This window comes from Dipteris shenzhenensis, chromosome 28 (assembly GCF_047967505.1).
Source record: "Dipteris shenzhenensis isolate YYH24624 ecotype China chromosome 28, Dip_SZ_1.0, whole genome shotgun sequence".
Taxonomy (NCBI): domain Eukaryota; kingdom Viridiplantae; phylum Streptophyta; class Polypodiopsida; order Gleicheniales; family Dipteridaceae; genus Dipteris; species Dipteris shenzhenensis.
This window is the reverse complement of record NC_141623.1, coordinates 37,749,670-37,773,552: the sequence shown is the minus strand read 5'-3', so window position 1 is coordinate 37,773,552 and position 23,883 is coordinate 37,749,670. Positions and strand designations below refer to the sequence as shown.

Here is a 23,883-nt window from a genome sequence, read left to right as displayed (position 1 = left end):
CTAGCACCCTCATACAATTGTGTTGATTGCAACTCTCGCATTTTGACCTTAGACTCTAACATCACGTGTACGTGGGATGTAGTGCCCCTAAAAATGGAATCCATCATGTCGACCATACCCTCGTCGTCATCCGGGAGACTATAGTCTTGCTGAAAGTGAAAGGTATATGTGTACCCTCGTCACCTTCCTCATCCTGTTTTAAGATTTCGTGTAAATATAAGATCTTCTATTTCCTGGTATACAATAAGATTGCAAACTTGAATAGCTTTGACTTACCGATGGTCCATCAACATGTGCAACACCAACGGGGGGTACTGGTTCCGGCTCCTCCCCATACATCTGCAAGTGGCACATGATAATACGACGTTGATGTCGTACTTCTCGCTTGCAATGAGTGCAATGACAGTATAACCTCTCTGTAAGCCACTTCATGCTCCCGGGCGTTGGCGCATCATCGGACAAGCTTCCACTCATCCCTTCCATCTACACTTATAAAATCACAACATAAGCATGAAGAAGAGATATTAACAGTTATAAAATAGCATGTTTGAGCTTCTTTTGATGCCACATCAAAAAAGTGACTGTAAGCGTCGCTATATAGCGACGTTTTTAATTAAAAATATCACTATATAGCGACGAATAAGCATCGCTATATAGCGACGCTGTGGGTTGAAACCCGAAACTCTAATCGCGCGGCGTTTTCTTCATCCTATTCCCTAATCTCTCAAGCAAGCAAGCCAATATCTCCTCCCACCTATTTTCAACGACCTCCCACCTATTTCAAGCAACCTCCCACTCTATTTTCCACTCCTCACCCTTCTCCTGCCTCTTGTACTCCCTCTCTATCCTTTTCCCTCTTTGGTTTCTTGAAAGGAAGTTCTTCAAGAGGTGAGTTTGTTTCAACAATGTAGGTTGTTTGTTTGTTAGCTTTAGTTTTGTGCGTGTTTCTTCTTGTATTGCTAAACCTGTAAACTAGTTTTCATGCTTGTTTTGAAAGGATTGAAACAAAAAACGAGATTTCAAGAAAGAAAGAAAACTCACCTCTTTTTTCTGTATTTCTCTTCCTTCTCTTTCTCCTTGTCTCCTCAATCTCCTCCTTTCCTTGTCTCCTTAATCTCCTCCCTTCAAGAAGTTGCTTTTGTAATCTCCTCCTTCCACTAACATCTTATTTGAAAAAATGGGTTGTTTTCTCTCTTTTGTAGGGCCAGTCCACTACACCGAGCGGGACATACTATTTCAGGTAAGTGCTTCCTCTTTTTTCCATTTATTATTTTTGTTATTTGCATTGGCCTACAGCTAGCGCCTTAAGTGCTAGCTGCAGTGATGGGCGTAGGAACCCTCTCTTCCCCTCAAACTCTTTCCTTCTTCCCCCTTCTCTTATTCTCTTTTTTCCCCTTTCTCTTTTTTCCCTCTTCTCTTATTCTCTCTTTCCCCCTTCTCTATTTCCCCCTTCTCTATTTTCCCTTCTCTCTTTCCTTTCCCTCTTATTCTCTATTTCCACATAGCATGAGAGCATGAGCTTCTCTCTTTCCTCTTATGCTTCTCTCTTTCCCTTCTCTATTTTCCCCTTCTCTCATTCTCTATTTTCGCATAAGCTTATGCTTATGCTTCTCTCATTCCCCCTTCTCTATTTCCCCCTTCTCTCATTCGCATAAGCTCATGCTCATGCATGAGCATAAGCATGAGCTTATGCTTATGCTAATGCATAAGCATAAGCATAAGCATAAGCATAAGCTCATGCTAATGCTTAAGCATAAGCATAAGCATAAGCTCATGCTTATGCTCATGTATGAGCATGATCTTATGCTTAAGTTTCCCCCTTCTCTATTTCTCTATTTCTGCATAAGCTTATGCTTATGCATGAGCTTATGCGGAAATAGAGAATGAGAGAAGCATAAGATCATGCTTATGCTTCTCTCATTCTCTATTTCCGCATAAGCTCATGCTTCTCTCTTTCCCCCTTCTCTATTTCCCCCTTCTCTCATTCTCTATTTCCGCATAAGCTCATGCTTCTCTCTTTTCCCCTTCTCTATTTCCCCCTTCTCTCATTCTCTATTTTCACATAAGCTTCTCATTCTCTATTTCTGCATAACCTTATGCTTCTCTCTTTCCCCCTTCTCTATTTCCCCCTTCTCTCATTCTCTATTTCCACATAAGCTTATGCGGAAATAGAGAATGAGAGAAGCATAAGCTCATTCTCTATTTCTCTCCTTCTCTATTTCTGCATAAGATTATGCTTATGCATGAGCTTATGTGGAAATAGAGAATGAGAGAAGCATAAGCTCATGCTTATGCTTCTCTCCTTCTCTATTTCCGCATAAGCTCATTCTCTATTTCCGCATAAGCGCGGGCTTATGCTTCTCTCTTTCCCCCTTCTCTATTTCCGCATAAGCTCATGCTTATGCTTCTCTCCTTCTCTATTTCTGCATAAGACTTCCGCATAAGCGCGGGCTTATGCTTCTCTCTTTCCCCCTTCTCTATTTCCCCCTTCTCTATTTCCACATAAGCTCATGCTTATGCTTCTCTCTTTCCCGCTTCTCTATTTCCCCCTTCTCTCATTCTCTATTTCCACATAAGCTTATGCTTATGCATGAGCTTATGCAGAAATAGAGAATGAGAGAAGCATAAGCATGAGCTTATGCTTCTCTCATTCTCTATTTTCGCATAAGCTCATGCATAAGCATAAGCTTATGCGGAAATAGAGAATGAGCTTATGCGGAAATAGAGAATGAGAGAAGCATAAGCTCATGCTTATGCTTCTCTCATTCTCTATTTCCGCATAAGCTCATTCTCTATTTCCGCATAAGCTCATGCTTCTCTCTTTCCCCCTTCTCTATTTCCCCCTTCTCTCATTCTCTATTTCCGCATAAGCTCATTCTCTATTTCCGCATAAGATTATGCTTATGCTTCTCTCTTTCCCCCTTCTCTATTTCCCCTTCTCTATTTCTGCATAAGCTCATGCTTATGCTTCTCTCTTTCCCCCTTCTCTATTTTCCCCTTCTCTCATTCTCTATTTCCACATAAGCTTATGCTTATGCATGAGCTTATGCGGAAATAGAGAATGAGAGAAGAATAAACTCATGCTTATGCTTCTCTCATTCTCTATTTCCGCATAAGCTCATTCTCTATTTCCGCATAAGCTTATGCTTATGCTTCTCTCATTCCCCCTCATCTCATTCCCCCTTCTCTATTTCCCCCTTCTCTATTTCCCCCTTCTCTCATTCGCATAAGCTCATGCTCATGCATGAGCATAAGCATGAGCTTATGCTTATGCTTATGCTTAAGCTCATTCTCTATTTCCACATAAGCTTATGCTTATGCTTCTCTCATTCCCCCTTCTCTATTTCTGCATAAGCTCATGCTTATGCTTCTCTCATTCCCCCTTATCTCTTTTCCCCTCATGCTTCTCTCATTCTTATGCTTATGCTTCTCTTTCCCCCTTCTCTATTTCCCCCTTCTCTCATTCTCTATTTCCGCATAAGCATAAGCATGAGCTTATTCTCTCTAACTCTTATTCTCTATTTCCCTCTTCTTCCTATTCTCTTTCCTTTCCCTCTTCTTTCTTCTTGCCTATGCCTATGCCTATGCCTATGCTTATGTTTGTTTTTTTATTTTTTGTTTTCGTGTTTGTGTCTATGTTAGACATGGAATCACGTCGCTCATCCGATGAGTACGGACAGCCTCGCAGGAGAAGAGCTCATGATCTTTATGCTCCAAAGAACTTTGATTCCTCTCAGGCGACTACCTCGAGGACTACCCCTGGTCCTCTCGGACCTAGCACTACGACTACCCCTGGTCCGACTCCTCTTCCACGTAGCACTGCGACTACCCCTCGGGGAACTCCTTTGCTAGCCGTGCATGGCTTTGTCGGGAGTCCCGACGAGTTTGTAACGCAGATGAGCGATGAGGAGGTAGCGAGATTCTTCTCTCTGCTATCTTAGAGGACCTCAATAATTCCCTCCCCTACACCGACAGGTGGACATACTGCCCAGCTGTCCCCTCGCGCCCCTTCGACTGCGGGATCATCACCTGCGTATGCCTCTCGCAAGAGAAGGAAGAATAGGACGGGCGGCTCATGTTGTGTTGTCTCGGGAGATGTAGATGAGTCAGCACACTCACGCTCCTTTAGGTCTCCACTTGGTCCGGAGACACAGTATCAGTCAGGTCCCTTTTCCTCTCCTACTTCCACTACTACTCTTCGTTCCGGAAGCACTCACGCAACTTCCACTCCTTCTGACTCTGCTACCGTCAATCCTCCTTACTCATCAGGGGATCTCTCCTATCAAATCACATTTGCCGGAGAGATAATAGAAGATAAAAAGGACAAAGCAGTGATGGCCGCGGTCATCGATGAGTTAAAACAAAGATACCCTAATCCGCCAAATGTGGAGTTTAATGATGATTATATGCGAGAACGCATGGGTTTGGTCTTGAAGCATCGTAGATCAACCTTGCGTACTTCCATCACAAAGAGGTTGGCTAAACCCAGCTGGGCAGACAAAGCTGATTGAAAGTACTTCAAGAAGCAACATAGGGACCATCCCGAAATGTTCGAGGGTTAGAGGAGGGCTGCGAAGAGATGGCTGGACGTCGTAGGTACTTCGCACTTTGGTGCAGGCGGACGGTATGCGTTTGAGGCAACCGTGGTAAGTCTACTTCTTCTCATTTAATGTATTGTTCTATTTGTTTTACTACATATTACATGCACTTTAGCTAACTCTAACTCTCGTAAATTGGATCCACAGCAAGCTACGATGGGTCGTCTTCCTACAGGTGCAGAGACGCGACACGCATTTTGGATAGGAACAAAGCTGTGGTTCATTGAGCAAGAGGCAATGGGAGCGACGGTCGATTGGGCTAAAGTGGCTGCTCGCACGGTATAAGTTTACTCCTACTTGTAATCTCACTTTTTAATTTAAGTCCCAATCTAATTTTTGATTTATATGGTTCACTCTTAGGGTCAAAGCTCAAGCATCCCATCATCGGAGGTGAGCGATCAACAGGGCCAAGGATTAGACACAGGTGGTGAGGACGAGGGAGAAGACGTAGGTGTCGAGGACCAAGGAACAGGCCAACAAGACGAGGATGATTCGGATTCGGATGAGTAGTAGTGGTAGTCGCATTTTGTATATCCGCTCGTTTGAGTCTGGGATCATTTCATTGGATTTCTGACTCACTCTGTCAGTTTCTGCGTTTTTCTGCCCGGGTGTTGGAACTCAAGTTTGGAGAAACCATTTGCAGATCTATTAGTTCCGGTGGACTTAGGAGGTCCTAAAACTTCTATGTTGCTCATCATTCGCACTCTGGTGGAGTTTACAAACAGCTCTATTTCCAAAAACCTTTTTCAGTCTGTGTGTTGGACCCAGTGATTGAGACAACAGTTTTCAAAACCGTCTATCCCATTGCATTTCGGACGCCCAAAAACCCCTACTTGTCAGTTCTTGCACAATTCGGCGGAGTATTTTCAGAGTTAGAGATCTCTGTGTATTTGATTTCGTCTCTCTATTATGCATTTTTCATTCTAAGGTTTTGAAACCTTAGATTTATGCCACATGGCAGTGGATAAGTGTTGACTCCCATTTCTCACTCATCGGTTGGGATTTTGGAGTTCTGACAGAAGAGAGATATTTGCAGATTTTCTTGCTGAGTCCGATTATGCAATGGTGCCCATGTTTTGATGCATCTCAAGTTCTATTTTCAGTAGAGGTCATTTCTGTGGGACCATGATTTCTTAAGCATATCTTATGCAAATCACTATGGTTGCAGTTTGAGCAGTGTGTGCACTCATTCATGGTGTGCATTGGGTTGCAGTAGATGATTTATAGGCCATTTAGATGCATTGTGGTCCTTATTGGATGTGTTGATAGGCCCAGATTGCCTTGTGGGATGCTATTTTTATGGATGCTTTGCACATGGATGCTATTTTATATTGAGGGATAGCTTTGACACATTGCAGGTGATGCACTGATAGTGCTATGCTCTCTTGGATGAGATATATTGATGCATATGCCAGTGGACGGTGTTTATGCTTGAGCCATTTGGCACTTATTGGCATTTTGGATTGCCATTGCAGTTGGCATTTTCTTTTGGGCCAGATTTGCTCATATGGATGCATAGTACATGCACATGAGTCAGTTGTATCTTTTGATGCTTTGAGCTTTGAGTTTTGGTGATATTTCACTCTATTGTGGCATACACATTTGGGTGCACCTAGTATTTGGTGTGATTCTCTCTTGGAGGCACTAGCATTTGGGAGTTTGCCTCATTTGCATCATGGCATCCTCTTCCATGTCTGAAAAGGAGTTTTTCAGCATTAAAAAGTTTGATGGGACAAACTTTTCTTTGTGGAAAGAACAGATAAGGATGTGCTTATTCAAAAGAAGCAGATTAAACCCTTGGCAGGTATTGAAGCTAAGCCTGCGGATATGTCTAAGGATGATTGGAATGAGTTGGATGCATTAGCAAAGTCTACTATTAGACTTCATCTTGCGGAGTCAGTTTATTTCAGAGTAGTAAATGAGCAGACTACGGAATATTTGTGGAAGAAATTGTGTGCCACTTATGAGAAGGAAACTGCCTCTAATAAAGCTTACCTCATGAAGAGGCTGCAGATGAAGGAAGGGGTCTCCATTGCTTCTCACTTGAATGAATTCAATATTATTTTCGGCCATCTTTAGGCTCAGAAGATGAATTTTGATGCGGAGACTAAGGTAATATTTCTCTTATGTTCATTGCCATCCTCATGGGATACCTTTTGTACAGCTGTCAATAACTCTGCACCTGGTGGAGTACTAAAATTTAATGATGTTGTGGGTAGCTTGTTGGCCGAGGAGATTAGATGGAAGTCTATGGACGGCAACAAGTAGGATACAGCCTTAAATGTGCAAAGGGGCAAATCACAGTTCAGGGGGAAGTCCCAAGAAAGAGGGAAGTCTTGTAGCAAATCCAGGGCACGGAACATTGAGTGTTACCACTATGGCAAGAAGGGCCATATGAAAAAGTATTGCTACAAGCTGAAAAGAGAGCAAAAGGATAAGAAAAAGAATGCAAATTGGGGTGCAAATCAAAAGGAAGAGAGTCCAAGGGAGGACAAAGGAAAAGTGAAGATCGAGGAGATAAATGCAGTCACACATAATAGTGACAATGACGTTCTCTTCATGTCTAGTTTATCTACAGAGTTGCTTACCACTTCAAATAATGCATATTCCCAGGATTGGATTTTGAATTCTGGTGCTTCATTCCATGTTACTCCCCATAGGGAATGGTTCTCCACTTATGACAGTGGAAAGACAGATTTTGTGCATCTTGGAAATGACTATGCATGTGACATAGTGGGAGTAGGTGACATAAAGTTTTCTTTTACAAATGGGTCTGCATTTATTTTGAAACATGTGAGACATGTGCCTAAGTTGACCAAGAGTCTTATTTCAGTGGGTAAGCTAGATGATGCTAGTTTTCACACCACTTTTGGCTTTCAGAGTTGGAAAATTTAGAAGGGCTCTATGCTTTTGGCCAGGGGTGCCAAGTGTGGGACTTTGTATCCCTTACATGTATCAGGGGTGTTTGATCATGTTGTTGCAATAACCGAGCAGCCAAGCACTTCTTTGTGGCATTCCAGGTTGGGGCACATGAGCTGGAATGGAATGAAACTCTTATGCTATTTGGGTTATGTACCGCATTTGAGTTTCTCTGATTTTGAATTTGTGAGCACTGTCTCTATATGAAGCAGAATAAACAGCCCATAAAAGAAGGGGAAAGAAAGAGTCTGAAAAGCTCGATTTGGTGCATTCAGATGTATGTGGTCCCATGTCTACACAGTCATTAGGCGGGGCTGAATACTATGTGACATTCATTGATGATGCAACTAGGAAAGTGTGGGCTTATGCTATAGCTCGAAAGAGTGATGTGTTCCAGGTATTTCAGAAATGGCTGGCCTTGGTTGAGAATCAGTCAGGTAGAACACTTAAATACCTACGGACTGACAATGGTAGACAGTATCTCTCTCATGACTTTTAGCATTTCTGTGATACACGTGGGATTAAGAGGGAGCTCACATCCCCTCGTACTCCAGAGAAAAATCCAGTTGTAGAAAAGATGAATCGTACCATTCAAGAAAGGTTGCAATGCATGCTTTCCAATGCAAGTCTTTCTGGTGGTTTTTGGGTTGAGGCAATGAAGACTACAGTGCATGTGATCAATAGATCACCTAGTAAGAGTTTGGATGGTGGTATTCCTGAAGAGGCATGGAGTGGCAAGAAGCCCTCTTACTCTCATTTGCGTATATTTGGGTGTGAAGCATATGCACATGTGCCAAAAGAGCTTCGAAAGAAGCTAGATCCTAAGTCTAGGAAATGCATCTTTCTGGGTTATGGTGAAAGTGGAGAGATGGGCTATCGTCTCTGGGATCCAGAAGCAAAGAAGATCATACACAGCCATGATGTAGTCTTCAATGAGAAGAAGATGCATAAGGCACCCATGAGGGATGTTGAAATGAGGAGAATCACTTTCCAGGATGTGAATCCACTTGCATATGTTGATAGACAGCAAGTTGTCCATGCACCAAATGTGCAAGAAATGGTACCACCAAGTACTCCCACAGGTATACAATCAAGAGTAGATAATGGATCATCTATTGGTGGAAATGATGAGCCAAATGTGGCTGATATGCAGGTGGGACAGCAAGCTGAAATGCCCTTCCAAAGATCATCTAGAGTGTCTAGACCGCCTAATAGGTTTATTCCAGGGAGAGACTATGTGATGCTTACTGATTGCGGGGAGCCTTCTTGCTATAGAGAGGCTATGATGCACGAGGATCAACGCAAGTGGGAGTATGCTATGCAATCAGAGATGAGTTCACTTATGAAGAATAAGACTTGGGACTTGGTTTCTTTGCCGTGACATGGAAAGAAAGCACTGCCATGTAAATGGGTCTACAAGATGAAGGTCACAGGTGATGATGTGGCTAGGTACAAGGCCTGCTTGGTCGCTAAAGGGTTCAAGCAAGAGAAGGGTGTGGACTTTGATGAGATATTGTCTCCAGTTGTGAAGATGACCACACTTAGATGCATGCTTGGACTAGTGGCAACAGAAGATATGGAGCTTATGCAGATGGATGTCAAGATAGCTTTCTTGCATGGGGACTTGCATGAGGAAATTTACATGGTGCAGTCGGAAGGCTTTGAAGAAAAGGGCAAAGAGCATTTAGTTTGCAAGCTGAAGAAGAGTATCTATGGTATTAAGCAAGCGCCTAGAGAATGGTATCAGAAGTTTGATGCTTTCATTCGGTCCCAGGGTTTTAAAAGGAGTGAAATTGATCACTGCCTCTACACTAAAAGGGATAAGGATAATAGCCTGATATTCCTGGCACTATATGTGGATGATATGCTATTGGCTAGCAAGAATACTTATGAGCTAGATGCATTAAAGGCCAAGTTGCATGAGGCCTTTGATATGAAGGATTTGGGACTTGCAGGTCATATTCCTTGTATGCGCATCATGCGTGATCGGAGTAGGAAACTCCTTTGGCTTTCACAGAAGGAGTATGTTACAAAAGTATTGTAGCATTTCAATATGGAGGGGGGGAAGGCAGTAAGTACTCTATTGCCTCCATATGTGAAACTGAGTCATACAGATAGTCCCAAATCAGATGAGGAAAGGGCTGTGATGGCAAAGGTTCCTTATGCATCAGCAGTTGGGAGTCTTATGTATGCTATGATAGCTACTAGACCAGACATTGCATTTGCAGTGGGAGTTGTTAGCCGGTATATGGCTAATCCAGGAAAGAGGCATTGGGAGGTAGTTAAGTGCATCATGAGGTACATGAAGGGTACCAAGGAGATGTGCATCTGCTTTGGTAGAGGAGACAAGCATGTACTTGGGTACACAGATTCAGACTATGAAGGGCCTGTGGATAGTAGGAGATCCACTTCTGGTTATGTGTTCACCTTTGCAGGTGGTGTAGTGTCATGGATGTCTCGTGCACAGAAGTGCGTTGCTTTGTCTACCATAGAGGCTGAGTATGTTGCAGCCACAGAGGGTTGCAAGGAGGCTATATGGCTTGATCGGCTAGTGGGAGATTTGGGGATTCATACAGGTGTACCGACATTGCATAGTGATTCCATGAGTGCTATTCAGCTAGCACAGAATTTGGTCTTTCATGCAAAGACCAAACACATTGAGGTTAGGTACCATTTCATCAGTGAGGTACTTGAGGACAAGCACATAGAGCTTGTCAAGGTTCATACAGATGATAACCCTACAGATATGTTAACGAAGAGTCTACCTAGTCAGCGATTTGAGTATTGTCGTGTATTGATGGGCATTGGATAGTATGCTCACTAGTTGTTCTCCCTTAAAGGCACATTGTCCTTTAAGTGGGAGGTTTTGGGGGTTAAAGGTCACTGTGCCTTTACCCCAGTTATGTACAATACTCAAACACATATATAAATGAATGAAAAAGAAGATTAGGGTGTTCTGCACCCACCAAAACTCGTGTGGCTCTCTGTCTCTCTCTCTCCCTCTTCCATTCTTGCTTCCATTGAGAGCACTCTCACCTTTGAGGTTCAAGATTGTATGCACTAATGATGAAGTCAATTCTCATTTTTTCCTGTTCCACCATGCAGTAAACATAGCATCGGTAGAAAGATCTTTATGATTAAATTGGAAGTTATTCCTAGATATCCAAATGAACCAGAGTGCATGGGCCTTGATGATAAACCAAGGCTCATGCCTTATCCTACAAGCATCTCCCAATAGAATAGCTTTCCAATTAAAAGGTTCACCACATTCCATCTAAATAAATTTCCATACTTTCCTGGCATGAGGGCAAGCAACAAAAAGGTGGAAGACATCTTCAACATGGTTTATACTCTCATACACTTGCCATCACCTTTGCAAATGCTGAGTCCCCTTGAATTAGACCAAACAGATTTATGAAGTATTAGCTAGGTAAAACAGGACATTTTCTCAAGCACATTCTTAGTCCAAATTCTATGGAATCTGTAGTATCATTTGGTTCTATCGTCATTCAACTTCCACCTTCTGTTAAGGGTTCTAAATAAATCCTCCATATCAATTGTAGGAGTTGGGATGGGTAATAAGGAGGATCACCCCACCCAGCTAAACTCCATGTGCATGTATAGTATTGAACCTCCCTTCCAAGTCACCTCTCCTTGCCATAATTCCAATCTTTCCATAATCAATTTCTTAAATAGAAGCCACATCATATACAATCAGGCTAGGTAGTGGACACGGATGCGTAGAGCTTTCAATTTCGATCATTTTACCTTTTTACAGAAAAGCAAACCGAGCTCTCCATAAAGAGTTATGGCTCGAGAAGAGTTTAGGGTTAAACCCTAAACCTAAAATCCAATCCTATAAAAACCTACTCCACCCCCCTCATTCTTCATCTTTCACTTTTTGCCTCCATTCTCTTCCTCATTCCGAGCCCCACGCAAGACACTCCTCCCTCTCCATCGACCACCCCCTGACTCATCGAGCCTTCGTAGCGATGACCTAGCCTGCCACCCACCTCCATTGTTCCGCAACAATCCCGTTTCATCGAGAAAGACTTGGAGACTAGGGTCATGACCCCTTTTATTTCCGTCTTTCAGTTTTTCCTTCCACCCCCTCCACCCCCCACTCCCCCCTCCCCACCACCTCCCCTCTCCACCTCCCCCTCCACACCCCTCCCCCTCTCCCACTCCCCTCCCCCTCCACCACCACCTCCCCCTCTCCCCCTCCCCTCCCCCTCCCCCTTCATCTCCCCCTCCCCCTCCCCCTTCATCTCCTCCTCCCCCTCCCACCTCCCACCTCCACCACCTCCCTTTCACTCTCTCTCTTTCTTTCTCTCTCCTCTCTCCCCCTTTTCCCCTCTCTCTCTCTCTCTTTCTCTCTTTCACTCTCTCTCTTTCTTTCTCTCTCCTCTCTCCCCTTTTTCCCCTCTCTCTCTCTCTTCTCTCTCTCCACCTCCCCCCCTCACTCCCTCCACCACCACCTCCCCCTCTCCCCCTCCCCCTCCACCACCACCTCCCCCTCCCCCCTCCCCCTTCATCTCCACCTCTCCCTCCACCACCACCTCCCCCCTCTCCCCCTCCCCCTCCACCACCACCTCCCCCTCCCCCCTCCCCCTTCATCTCCCCCTCCCCCTCCACCACCCCCTCCCCCTTCATCTCCACCTCCCCCTCCACCACCACCTCCCCCCTCTCCCCCTCCCCCTCCACCACCACCTCCCCCTCCCCCCTCCCCTTCATCTCCACCTCCCCCTCCACCACCACCTCCCCCTCCCCCCCTCCCCCTCCACCACCACCTCCCCCCCTCCCCCTCCCCCTCCACCACCACCTCCCCCCCTCCCCCTCCCCCTTCATCTCCCCCTCCCCCTCCCACCTCCCACCTCCCTTTCACTCACTCTCTTTCTTTCTCTCTCCTCTCTCCCCCTTCTCCCCTCTCTCTCTCTCTTCTCTCTCTCCACCTCCCCCCCTCACTCTCTCCTCTCTCCCCCTCGTTCTCTCTCCCACCCCCTCTCTCTCTCTCTTCTCTCTCTCCACCTCCACCCCTCACTCTCTCCTCTCTCCCCCTCGTTCTCTCTCCCCACCCTCTCTCTCTCTCACTCTCTCCTCTCTCCCCCTCATTCTCTCCCCCCTTACGCTCACCCCCTCCACCCCCCACCCCCCCCCTCTCCTCTCTCTCCCCCTTACCCCCTCCCCCTTACCCCCCCTCTCTGTAAACCCCCACCTCCCCCGCTCCCCCACCCCCGCCCCGCGGCGGCGCACGCAGCGCCGCCCGCCCCCTCTCTCTAACCCCCCGCCCCACCCCACCCCCCTCCCGCGGCGGCGCTCCGTAGCACCGCCGCCCGCTCACCCCCCGCGGCGGCGCACACAGCGCCGCCGTCGCCCCCGCGCGCTCTCCCCCGCTGCCCCCCGCGCCACCCCCTGCCCTCCCCCGCTGCCCCCCGTGCGCCACTCCTCGCCCCCCCGCACGCCACCCCCCGCCCTCCCCCGCCGCCCCCCCGCGCCACCCCCCGCCCCCCCCCGCGCACCCCCATCGCCCCCCCGTGCACCCCCTTGCCCCCCCCCACTCGCCACCTCCCGCCCTCGCCCGCCACCCCCCCGCGCCACCCCTAACATCCCCCGTGCCACCCCCCGCCCCCCCTGCGCAACCCCCCCGCACCCCTGCCCCGCCCCCCTCCCCTCCACTCGAGCCCTCTCCCCCGCACCCCTGAACCACCTTCCCCCCCCCTTCGAACCCCCCCCCCCCCTGCTCCAACTCCCCTTGCAAAACCCCGCCACCCCCCCTGGACGTCGCCGTCGGACGCCCCCCACCAGAAAAAAAAAGAAAAAAAAACTAACCTAAAACTAACCCTAGGGTTAGCTTTGACCTTAGTGCGGTTAGTCTTAACTACAATTAGGTTAGGTTAGTTAGGTTAGGGTAACTAGGTTAGTTAGTTAACCTCAGTTAGATTAGTTCATGTAGGTTAGGTTAGTAGTAATTGAAGTTAGGTTAGTTTAGTTAACCCTCAGTTAGTTAGACTAGGTTCGGTTAGATTACCCTCAGTTAGGTTAGACTAACTCTTCAGTTACTAACTAACTACAGTTAGTTAAACCTCCCAGTTATAGTAACTGGGAGGATCTAGGTTAGTTAGTCTAACTAGAGTCACTTGGTTTCAACCCCTCGGTTGGACTTAAAGTCCATTCACACCACCATTAGGACCCCCCAAACGCAACATTTACCCCTCCTTTAACCCCTCGAAACTGAACCGTTTGGGACCCAAACTAAACCCCGTTTGAACCCAGATTTCACACACGGAAACACCACGTTATGGGGTATTTTTCCAGCCCATTGCACACCATTTCGGCATCCCGAGCACACGTTCATTCCTGCCCCCGTGTGGGCCTCATTTTGCACAAATTCACTCGTATTTTCACGCCATGACCTCCGATTAACGATCCGTCTACACCGGCACAATTCCCTACACACGTGGGCCAATCTTAGGCACATTATTAACACGACGGTCCCTACAGACACTAACACCACTCTAACTCTCCTAACCACACCACATCCGCAAACGCCCTTGGGGTAGCGACAACCTTGGCAAATCGCGCACAATCTGCATGCAGTTACGTTCCCGGCCAACGACTTCGACTCCAGCGCTCGCCCCATCCGCAACTAACTCCACTGCAACAACCGCCCCCGCCAGTCCTCTACCCCGACTCCCTCCCTGAGATTCAACAACTTCCTTTAACTCCGCCCCTTGGGAAAACTGGAACTTCCCAAATATAATGGTAGGGGAGACCCAGCTCGCTTCCTCCAGCATTTTGATGCCGCATGTCGAGCAGGTGGTGATCAATCCCATGAAACCAAGGTGACTTGGTTTTCAATGGCAGAAGAACGACCTTCTCGTGGAAGAACGTGCCACATGGGACCTACTTCAAACCGAATTCAAACATCGCTTTCAAACGGAAAGGCTACAAGATGATCCCGCTCTCCAACTCAGCAAGATCGAACAAGGCCGGAGGGAAGATGTACGCACATACCTGGGAAAGATGAAGAGATTGATCGCCAAATGTGACCCACGCCCAAATGCAAAGTACCTCACGGCATGGTTCATAGCAGGTCTACGAAAGAAAATCCGCAAGGATATGAAAAAGATAAGTAGCTATGAAACATTTAGTGCTACTCATGCGGCAGCCATTGACATCGAAGATGGCATGACAGATTCAGACACTAGCAGTGATGATGCCAGATCAACTACATGAGATAAACGCTCGAAAAAAGGTAAATCAAAGGACACTGCCGAAACATCCAATGAAGATCGACTAGAGGCCATAACCTTGAAGCTGAAAGAAGATATGATGCAGGCCATGGATCAAAAACTCCACTTGTCTCAGCCGCCAACTCAAACATATCCATGGCGAGAAAATGTCTGGTGCCCACACTACTTGGCAAATCATACAGCAAATGAATGCCCAGTCCTAAGAGCAAGGATCACTGCACAAGCACATCCACCGCCACGGTTGTGGTGCCATATCTGCATCGTCGGCGGTCATGATGAGAACAGTTGCATCTTCAATATGCGCAACAATCCGCCTCGACCACCACAATACCAAGCGGCACCCATGCCAATATACAGGCAACCGGCACTTGCACAAGTGCCACCAGCTCCGAGGCTAAATCCTGTTCCCATTCGGACACAAGTCCCACAACTACTCAAGAATCCGAATCCACGACCGTATCCAAGAGCACCAAATCCAGCTCCTCAGGCAGTTCCCATACATCAATTACAAGCCGAGGAAGTAGACTCGCTATTTGAGTATGAAGAAGAGTACCCAGTGTACTATGTAGAAGGTGCAGAGGGTCTAATACCAGTCTATGCAAATCAAGTGCGACCCAACACATTTCGAGCACCAATCAAGTGTTACGGTTGTGGAGAAAATCATAGGATCGCAGAGTGCCCTCATCGTGGTAGCCCAGCCGCTTTCCAACCGCTCTGTAGAGATTGTGGCATAGGACATGCCTGTATGGATTGTCCCATGAAAAATAAGGTCCCAGAACAAATAGAGGTTAAGCCTGACATCCCCATCGGCATCATTGGGGTGGACCATCAAAGTCTGGGTCCAACAAGTCTAAGGTCACAACCTATCAATGTAATTACACGCCAACAGAAAGAGGCCACGAAGGACCCTATCATTCCAATCCAACCGAAGCGACTTTTGAGAAAGAAAGCACAAGTGCCTCCACCTCCGCCAAGCAATGAGCAGCCAAGTTCATCCACATCAACTCCCGAGCCTCGAATAAAAGAAGCTCCATTCCCGAATGCAGAGGTAGAGAAGGCTCGTTTTTAGGTACTTCAGCAATGGGTTCAAAATGAACAAGCTCAATTTGAGGCTCAGAAACAAGCTCAAGACCCACTAAATGACTTGGCCCCACAAAGTATTGATACTATACTCAAGCCTTTGTTCCAACAACAGACTCCACAATAGAATGTACCACCACGTCAACTTGAAGGAGCTGCACTCTCTAGCATCCTAAGTTGCCCTGTGTCAATTCCCATCGGAATCCTCTTACGGAATTGTCCCAATCTCTGGGAGAGTTTCAAAGGATGGATTGAACTCGCAAATCCCCCTCCACCTATGAATGACATTGAAGATATCCCTGTGCGGATGGGTGAGAGAGATGACATACGCAATATCACTGTGCCTTTGATCCACAAGGCATATAATGAAGTCCAAGCCATAGTGGATGGTGGAGCAGGTGTCAATGTCCTATCAAAGGAGCTCTACGAAGAATGGGGTCTCCCACCAATGCAAAAGGCTAATTCCAACATACGCCTTACCGATGATTCACGGGCTAAACCCTTGGGAATAGTGAATGGCGTGTCCACAAAGATCGCAGGAGTCCGCTTTTCCCTTCAATTCACAATCTTGGATCTCCCCAAAAAATCCTATCAAATCTTACTGGGACGTCCTTGGTTACGGGAAGCATCAGTCCTCCATGACTGGGGAACTGATAGATTGACAATCCAGAATCGGAGACACTACAGTCAGGGTGAATGTGGGGACAGGAGCTATTAAATCAATTGTTCCTAGAGCATTGAATGACACATCTTCCACGACAATCTCGAGCAAATCAGATCCCTTGCAATAGCATGCCATAGCAGGTGACTCACAAAGCAATGTCAATAACTGGATACAAACATTGGCAACCATCGACAACTGCCATTCATTAGACCCCATCTTCTCACAGATAGATGTTAACGCACTACAGGTCGATCCTCCACCGACACATGAAGAACAAATCGATCTAGAGATGCCATTCTTTATGGCTGACCTCGAATGGGATAATGAACCTGAAGAAGGTACCCATACCAATGATGACTCAGATTTTCCTTGGGACCTTGAAACAGAGGCTGCGAATGCTGAAATTGAAAATCAAATCTTTGATAATGACCTAGCCATTCTGCATGCCCTAATGGCAGTTGAGCTCCCAAAAGTTGAACCTCCACAGTGGCATAACAGCAGAAGATCCCGCAAGAAAGCTGTAGGAGGAAATTGCAGAAAAGCCAAGGCCGAGCACTTCAATGAATTCGAACGAGTCCAAACATGGATTGTCAAATTGTATCTTGCAAAGACAGTCCCCTCAAAATCAAAACCACCATCTCTTGAATGGTCCCCTGAGGGACTGGAAGGAGTATGTGCAGCACATGAACCCTTACTTGGAAACACCTTACCAGTGGAAAAGTTGCCCCACAGTTCCCAACGTAAGAAGTTTCGGAAATATAAGCCACATGTGCGGATGAAGCACGATCAAGAGACTTCAAAAAAAGAAAGAAAAGACGAGCCTAACAAATTACTAAATGCAACTATGCCACCCAGTACACATGACACATGTCAAGCTAGTTCAACCCCATCAGAGGCCGAAGTGCCAGAATACTTTAAGAATTATACAAGTGGCAGTGCACCAATAGCAATGCCAAGACCAATCAGAGAATCTAAAGTTCAAGAAACCGATAGCATTGGAGAAACTCCAATCTATGAGGGACCGGCAAAAACATGCACAATAAACCTCGCCCTTGAAGGGGAGGAAGAAAAGTTGGTTTTCATTGGGAAACAGCTCCGTCAAGAAGATGAAAGCAAACTCAAAGACCTCCTAATGGAATATCGTGACTGCCTAGCATGGTCATACAAAGAGATGAAAGGAATTTCACCAGAAGTGACAGTTCACATGATCCCTATAAGGGAAGGTGCTCGCCCTAAGGTATGTGGACCTTATCGCACAAATCCTAAATATGGCACCATGGTTTATGACGAGCTGGAAAAACTCCTAGATGCCGGATTCATCTACGAGATAGAGCACACTGATTGGGTTTCACCCATTGTCATTGTGCCTAAACACAACAAGAAGCTCAGAATATGTGTAAACTTGAAAAATGTGAATGCCGCCACAATTAGGGATCACTACCCCCTACCCTTAACAGAAACAGTGTTGGAAAAGGTGGCAGGATCCGAAATATATAGCTTCTTGGATGGCTTCAGTGGCTATAACCAAGTGCAAATTGCTCCTCAAGACCAATCAAAAATAGCATTTGCTATAGAATGGGGTATTTTTGCATATAGAGTCATGCCATTCGGCCTTTGTAATGCCCCAGCCACATTCCAGTGAGTCATGTTCACAACTTTCAAGTCATTTTTAAATAAGTTTTTACAGGTGTTCTTGGATGATTTGTGCATCCATTCAACCAAACAGGACCACTTCAAATGCCTGGAAGAAGTACTAATCAAATGCAGGGAGTATGGCATCTCCCTAAATCCAACAAAATGCCAGTTCATGGTCACCCACGGAGTTGTTTTAGGACACATCGTCTCTCAACATGGGATTGCAACTGACATGGACAAAATAAAAATCATCATGGAATTGCCTCCTCCTACAAATTCCAAAGGTGTACAGGTCTTTATGGGACATGCCGACTATTATAGAAGATTTATATTGCGGTATGCCATGATAGCTAGGCCACTTTACAAATTATTAGTGGAGTTCTTATGGACCGAAGAGTGCGACCAAGCCTTTGAGCTTTTAAAGTGGCGCCTAATCACAACACCCATCCTTTTATCTCCCAATTGGGATATTGATTTTCATGTTCATACTGATGGATCCAAGTATGCAATTGGGAGTGTGCTTTGTCAACCTGGTGAACATAAGAAAGACTACCCCGTCTACTTCGCTAGTCGACAACTCAATGATGCAAAGATCAACTATACAACCACAGAAAGAGAAGCCCTAGCAATGGTATATAGTGTAAAGAAATTTCGGCACTATCTACTCGCAAATGATTTTGAACTTCTCAAGATTAAATATGGTAGCCATGAGAGGGTCTAACCCAGATATTGGGCAGTGTCTATCTCTCTTACAAGGCAAAAATAACTGAAAGACTTCCAAAATATGAGCGCTTGATGTAGCAAATAGTAGTGACTAGATTTCAAACAATGATGCTTCTTCTTACATGCTTCATAGAAGTGGATGAAATAAACACTTTCCAATCAAAACCAGGTCTAGCAAGTCAAAACAAAACTAAAGCAACACTTGTAGTGAAGTTATTGAAAACTTCAAAAGACCAGAAATGCTAGAGTAGCATTTTATGTAGCATCATTTTCAAAAGCTTGTCAAAACTGTCAAAACTAGAGAGCTGAACTTGGAGGGCTTATAGCACACTCTTCAAAGCAAAAGAAAGGGGGCTTTCTAAGGCAAAAGAAAGCTGGTATACCACAGTAGAACCTCTGGGAAGAAGAGGCGAAAAAACGCATCAGGTCGCCTTCTCCTTCTTCAACAAAGTCCTTCAGATCTGTTCAAGGAGTCTTTGGACCATTGCCACCAAGGAAAGTAGCAAAACCGCACTCTGATACGACTGAAACCAAACTGCAGCAACGCTAGGCTCCCTGGAATCAATTCGCAGCAGGTCTAGGTGCCCTGGAGTGAATTTGCAGCATCTCTGGTGGGCACCAGGTAGGGCTGGAAACCCTAATCGCAGGAAGTACAAATGGCTGAAACAGAAATGGCAGTAGGTTCTCTCTTTCGTATGGCACTTACACGTGCAGATGATAAAAGATCTTGGAGCTAGAGTAAATTGCAATTCAGCCTGGAGAAGAGATAGTTGATTCCCAGCAATAGATAGAACTCTGGGAGTGGGGGAGAGAAGACAAAAACACCACACTAGGGCCTAGAAATAAGGGCTGGACCCCTCTGAAGGTCTTTATTGCAATAGAATAATATTTGTACAACTGGCTCTTGAGAGAGCATGGAACTGAGTACAACTCTGAATACATCTGGTAGGTCTTGGCCCTTTCTTTTATAGACTTGGCCTAGCAAAAAGCTAGGGCCTGCTTTCTAAAAGCTACTTTTACATAAAAGCCAAGATTTAGGATTTACTTCCTAAATTGGAGGCTTTAGGTGTCTTTTTAGTCTTGTGGGCCCTCTTTTTAAAGAGGCACCCCCTTGTCCTTGCTTTAGAGCCTTGTGGGACCTGCTTTTTGTGCATTTTCTCCCCAATCTTAGGTCCTTGTTGCACTCTCTTGGCTCCTACACATTGCACAAACAATTTCAACACTCTTACCCATTAGAGGTTAGCGAAATGCATGCATTCCTAGTTCTTGGACTCATCCTCACAATTCTCTTTTACCAATGCACAGCAAAAGTAAAACAATAAAACTTATTCATAGTTAACCAAAGTCAACATTCTTTGACCGAAGTCAATTTATAATAGAGATTATACTTTATTTCTTAAGAGAAGTACCAAATGGTAAGAAATGTTGCCACATGAAAAGGGAGATGGCACTTCATCTTGGAAATGAGACACCAAAATCTACAAAACATCCTCTATGAGGCCATCCTGTGAATACTGGCAGAGTGGCGTCTCAAATGAGGTTCAAAAATTAACATAACCGTTAGATGATTGGGCATTAGACAAAGGCGGCCCATTATGCATTGCACCATGGGTTTCCACCTCTAATCACTTAACATAAATTTGTCTATCCGCACATGGATTTTCACATGTAGTCTCCTGTTCGACCATGAGAACATGAGCGAATGATGCAAAGTCTGAAAGGCATCATTTGTTCAAGCTATCTCTGCCACTAAGCTGGAAAAGGAAGGAATCCCAAGCTGCTTTCTCCAGGAAGTGGAGGACACCTTCTCTTTCTATGTGAAGACAACTCCATCATGTTGAAGTCACCTCCAATACTCCTCCAATAATGCAAGAGTTTGCAATGGGGGCCCAAGAGAGAAGTTCCTTCCCATGATCCTCTCTATGTTGGGGGCATAAAGGTTGTGAAGACCAACCTCATGTTCCCCAATCAAATTTTTTTAAAGGGGACGAGAAAGAGAGAGAGAAGAAGAAGAAGAAGAAGAATATATTATCGTCCTCTGAAGACCAAAAATCGGCCTATGGGACCTGAAACAATACAAAACCTTACATACATAAAGACTCCTCCCTCAAAGGGGAGGGTAATAAGAGAAACTACCTTTATGTCTAGGTGAGTTTCTGTGCTTGAAAAGCTTAGATACAAATGTTCCTAAAGCTGAGGGTGACACCTTATGTAGCAAATCAGCCAGTCTGTTATGTCCCTCAAGAAGAGAGCTGAACTTTTTCCTAATGTGTGCATAGTAAGGGCATATCATTACCACGAGAGAGAGAGAGAGAGAGAGAGAGAGAGAGAGAGAGTTCACATGATTTATGGAAAGTGAAAAAGCCGATACATATGGTCTTAGAGACAAGTAAACATGTTCTGTGCTATGTACAACACCATACATGGCGTTCTAATGCTTATATCATGTTACATCCCTTTAAAACTGAGGATGCTTCACTTTAGGCCCACAATCAGTGATAAGTGATCTTTCTTCTCTAAAGACTACTTATGTGCCCTCCTAGCTTCCTTGATTATGTGGCAATTGCCCTTGCAGAATTACAAGGAACTTGCAAAAGGGCTTCTCTGCTTATAGTGATACTGGACCCTGAATAAAACAATCTGTTCAGTTTGTTGGAACTTGTTCTTTCATCATTCTAGAGAACTGTTACTTTCATTTACTATTCTGATTGATGGAAATTATGTGACTTTTGCTTGAAAAGCAGACAGTATGAGGTGGATCATTTTTATACGTTTCTTGTTTTTTTGTGTGTTTTGTTTAATGCAATGTTGTTCTCATGAGTTTCTAATATACGTGTATAATGAATCCATCTATGATCAGCAGATTATTCTACCTTTGTTGAGGGAACAGTTGGAGTATGCAGTACAAAATCATGCCACACTGGAAGCAAAGTCTTGTGTCTTTGCTCTCTGCAGTCGCTTTGGGTAAAACCGCCTGTTGCGCCACCAAATTAGTTGTTCACTTTGCGTAGACAGTGTATAGACTAGTTATTGACATAAATTTTCTTTTCAAATGTGTAGTTAAGAGGCAAGCTGTCTCTCTACCATGAATCTATGGTGCATATCCAAAGCTTGCTGGTTCAAATTTTGTTATGGCCTTGCATGCCTACTGATGAAGGTCTTCCTCTAATGCTTTTCCTTTGATAATCATTTTGGAAAGTGTTTCTCGAAGCTATTTTTGTTTTCATATTAAGAAAAGCGAGGCATTTTGTTAAGGTGCTCGCCCTAAGGTATGTGGACCTTATCGCACAAATCCTAAATATGGCACCATGGTTTATGACGAGCTGGAAAAACTCCTAGATGCCGGATTCATCTACGAGATAGAGCACACTGATTGGGTTTCACCCATTGTCATTGTACCTAAACACAACAAGAAGCTCAGAATATGCGTAAACTTGAAAAATGTGAATGCCGCCACAATTAGGGATCACTACCCCCTACCCTTAACAGAAACAGTGTTGGAAAAGGTGGCAGGATCCGAAATATATAGCTTCTTGGATGGCTTCAGTGGCTATAACTAGGTACAAATTGCTCCTCAAGACCAATCAAAAACAGCATTTGCTACAGAATGGGGTATTTTTGCATATAGAGTCATGCCATTCGGCCTTTGTAATGCCCCAGCCACATTCCAGCGAGTCATGTTCACAGCTTTCAAGTCATTTTTGAATAAGTTTTTACAGGTCTTCTTGGATGATTTGTGCATCCATTCAACCAAACAGGACCACTTCAAATGTCTGGAAGAAGTACTAATCAAATGCAGGGAGTATGGCATCTCCCTAAATCCAACAAAATGCCAGTTCATGGTCACCCACGGAGTTGTTTTGGGACACATCGTCTCTCAACATGGGATTGCAACTGACATGGACAAAATCAAGATCATCATGGAATTGCCTCCTCCTACAAATTCCAAAGGTGTACAGGTCTTTATGGGACATGCCGGCTATTATAGAAGATTTATATTGCGGTATGCCATGATAGCTAGACCACTTTACAAGTTATTAGTGGAGTTCTTATGGACCGAAGAGTGCGACCAAGCCTTTGAGCTTTTAAAGTGGCACCTAATCACAGCACCCATCCTTCTATCTCCCAATTGGGATATTGATTTTCATGTTCATACTGATGGATCCAAGTATGCAATTGGGAGTGTGCTTTGTCAACCTGGTGAACATAAGAAAGACTACCCCGTCTACTTCGCCAGTCGACAACTCAATGATGCAGAGATCAACTATACAACCACAGAAAGAGAAGCCCTCGCAATGGTGTACAGTGTAAAGAAATTTCGGCACTATCTACTCGCAAATGATTTTGTCTTCTACACCGACCATCAAGCATTGCTTTATCTTGTGAACCGTCCGTGTACCACCGGAAGAATAACCAGATGGCTCCTCTTGCTGCAAGAATTCAACTTCAAAATTGTGGTCCGCAAAGGTGCCCAACACTACATTGCCGATCACATGTCTCGAGTCAAGACAGGAGAAGAAGCCACTGGAATAGAAGATGACTAACCAGATGCCACACTATTTCAAATAGATGCTGTTCCAGAATGGTGTGGAGATATCATTGGGTACTTGATGGCAGGAAGACCACCCCCTGACATGAAAGCACTAGATGCCAGAAAATTGATTCTAAAGGCTGCACCATATCAACTCATTGCAGGACAACTATACAAGATGGGCAAGGACCAGATATTAAGAAGATGTGTAATGCCTCATGAGATCCTGCCAATCCTGAGTGAAGTCCATGAAGGCATTGCAGGAGGACACTTCCAAGGGGAAGCCACAGCAAGAAAAGTTCTCCTCGCAGGCTACTGGGGCAGATGCCTATGAATATGTAAAAGGCTGTGATGTATGCCAACGAACTATTAAACCACAACACAAAGACTTCAATCCCCTAACAACAGTTGTTGCACAACAGCCATTTGAAAAATGGGGGATTGATTATGTGGGTCCCATACATCCAGCAGCAAAAGGAA

General features: G+C 45.2%; 1 protein-coding gene across 1 annotated transcript in view; it reads left to right on the top strand.

Moving 5' to 3' along the window:
* The window catches only part of LOC147883537 (uncharacterized), a 49,550-nt gene extending 27,684 nt beyond the window's left edge, over positions 1-21,866 (top strand). The window contains exon 4 of the mRNA XM_087399506.1: positions 21,733-21,866. Coding sequence (XP_087255632.1) covers positions 21,733-21,866 — 134 coding nt within the window. The remainder of the gene's footprint in view (positions 1-21,732) is intronic.
* Positions 21,867-23,883: the final 2,017 nt, after the last annotated feature.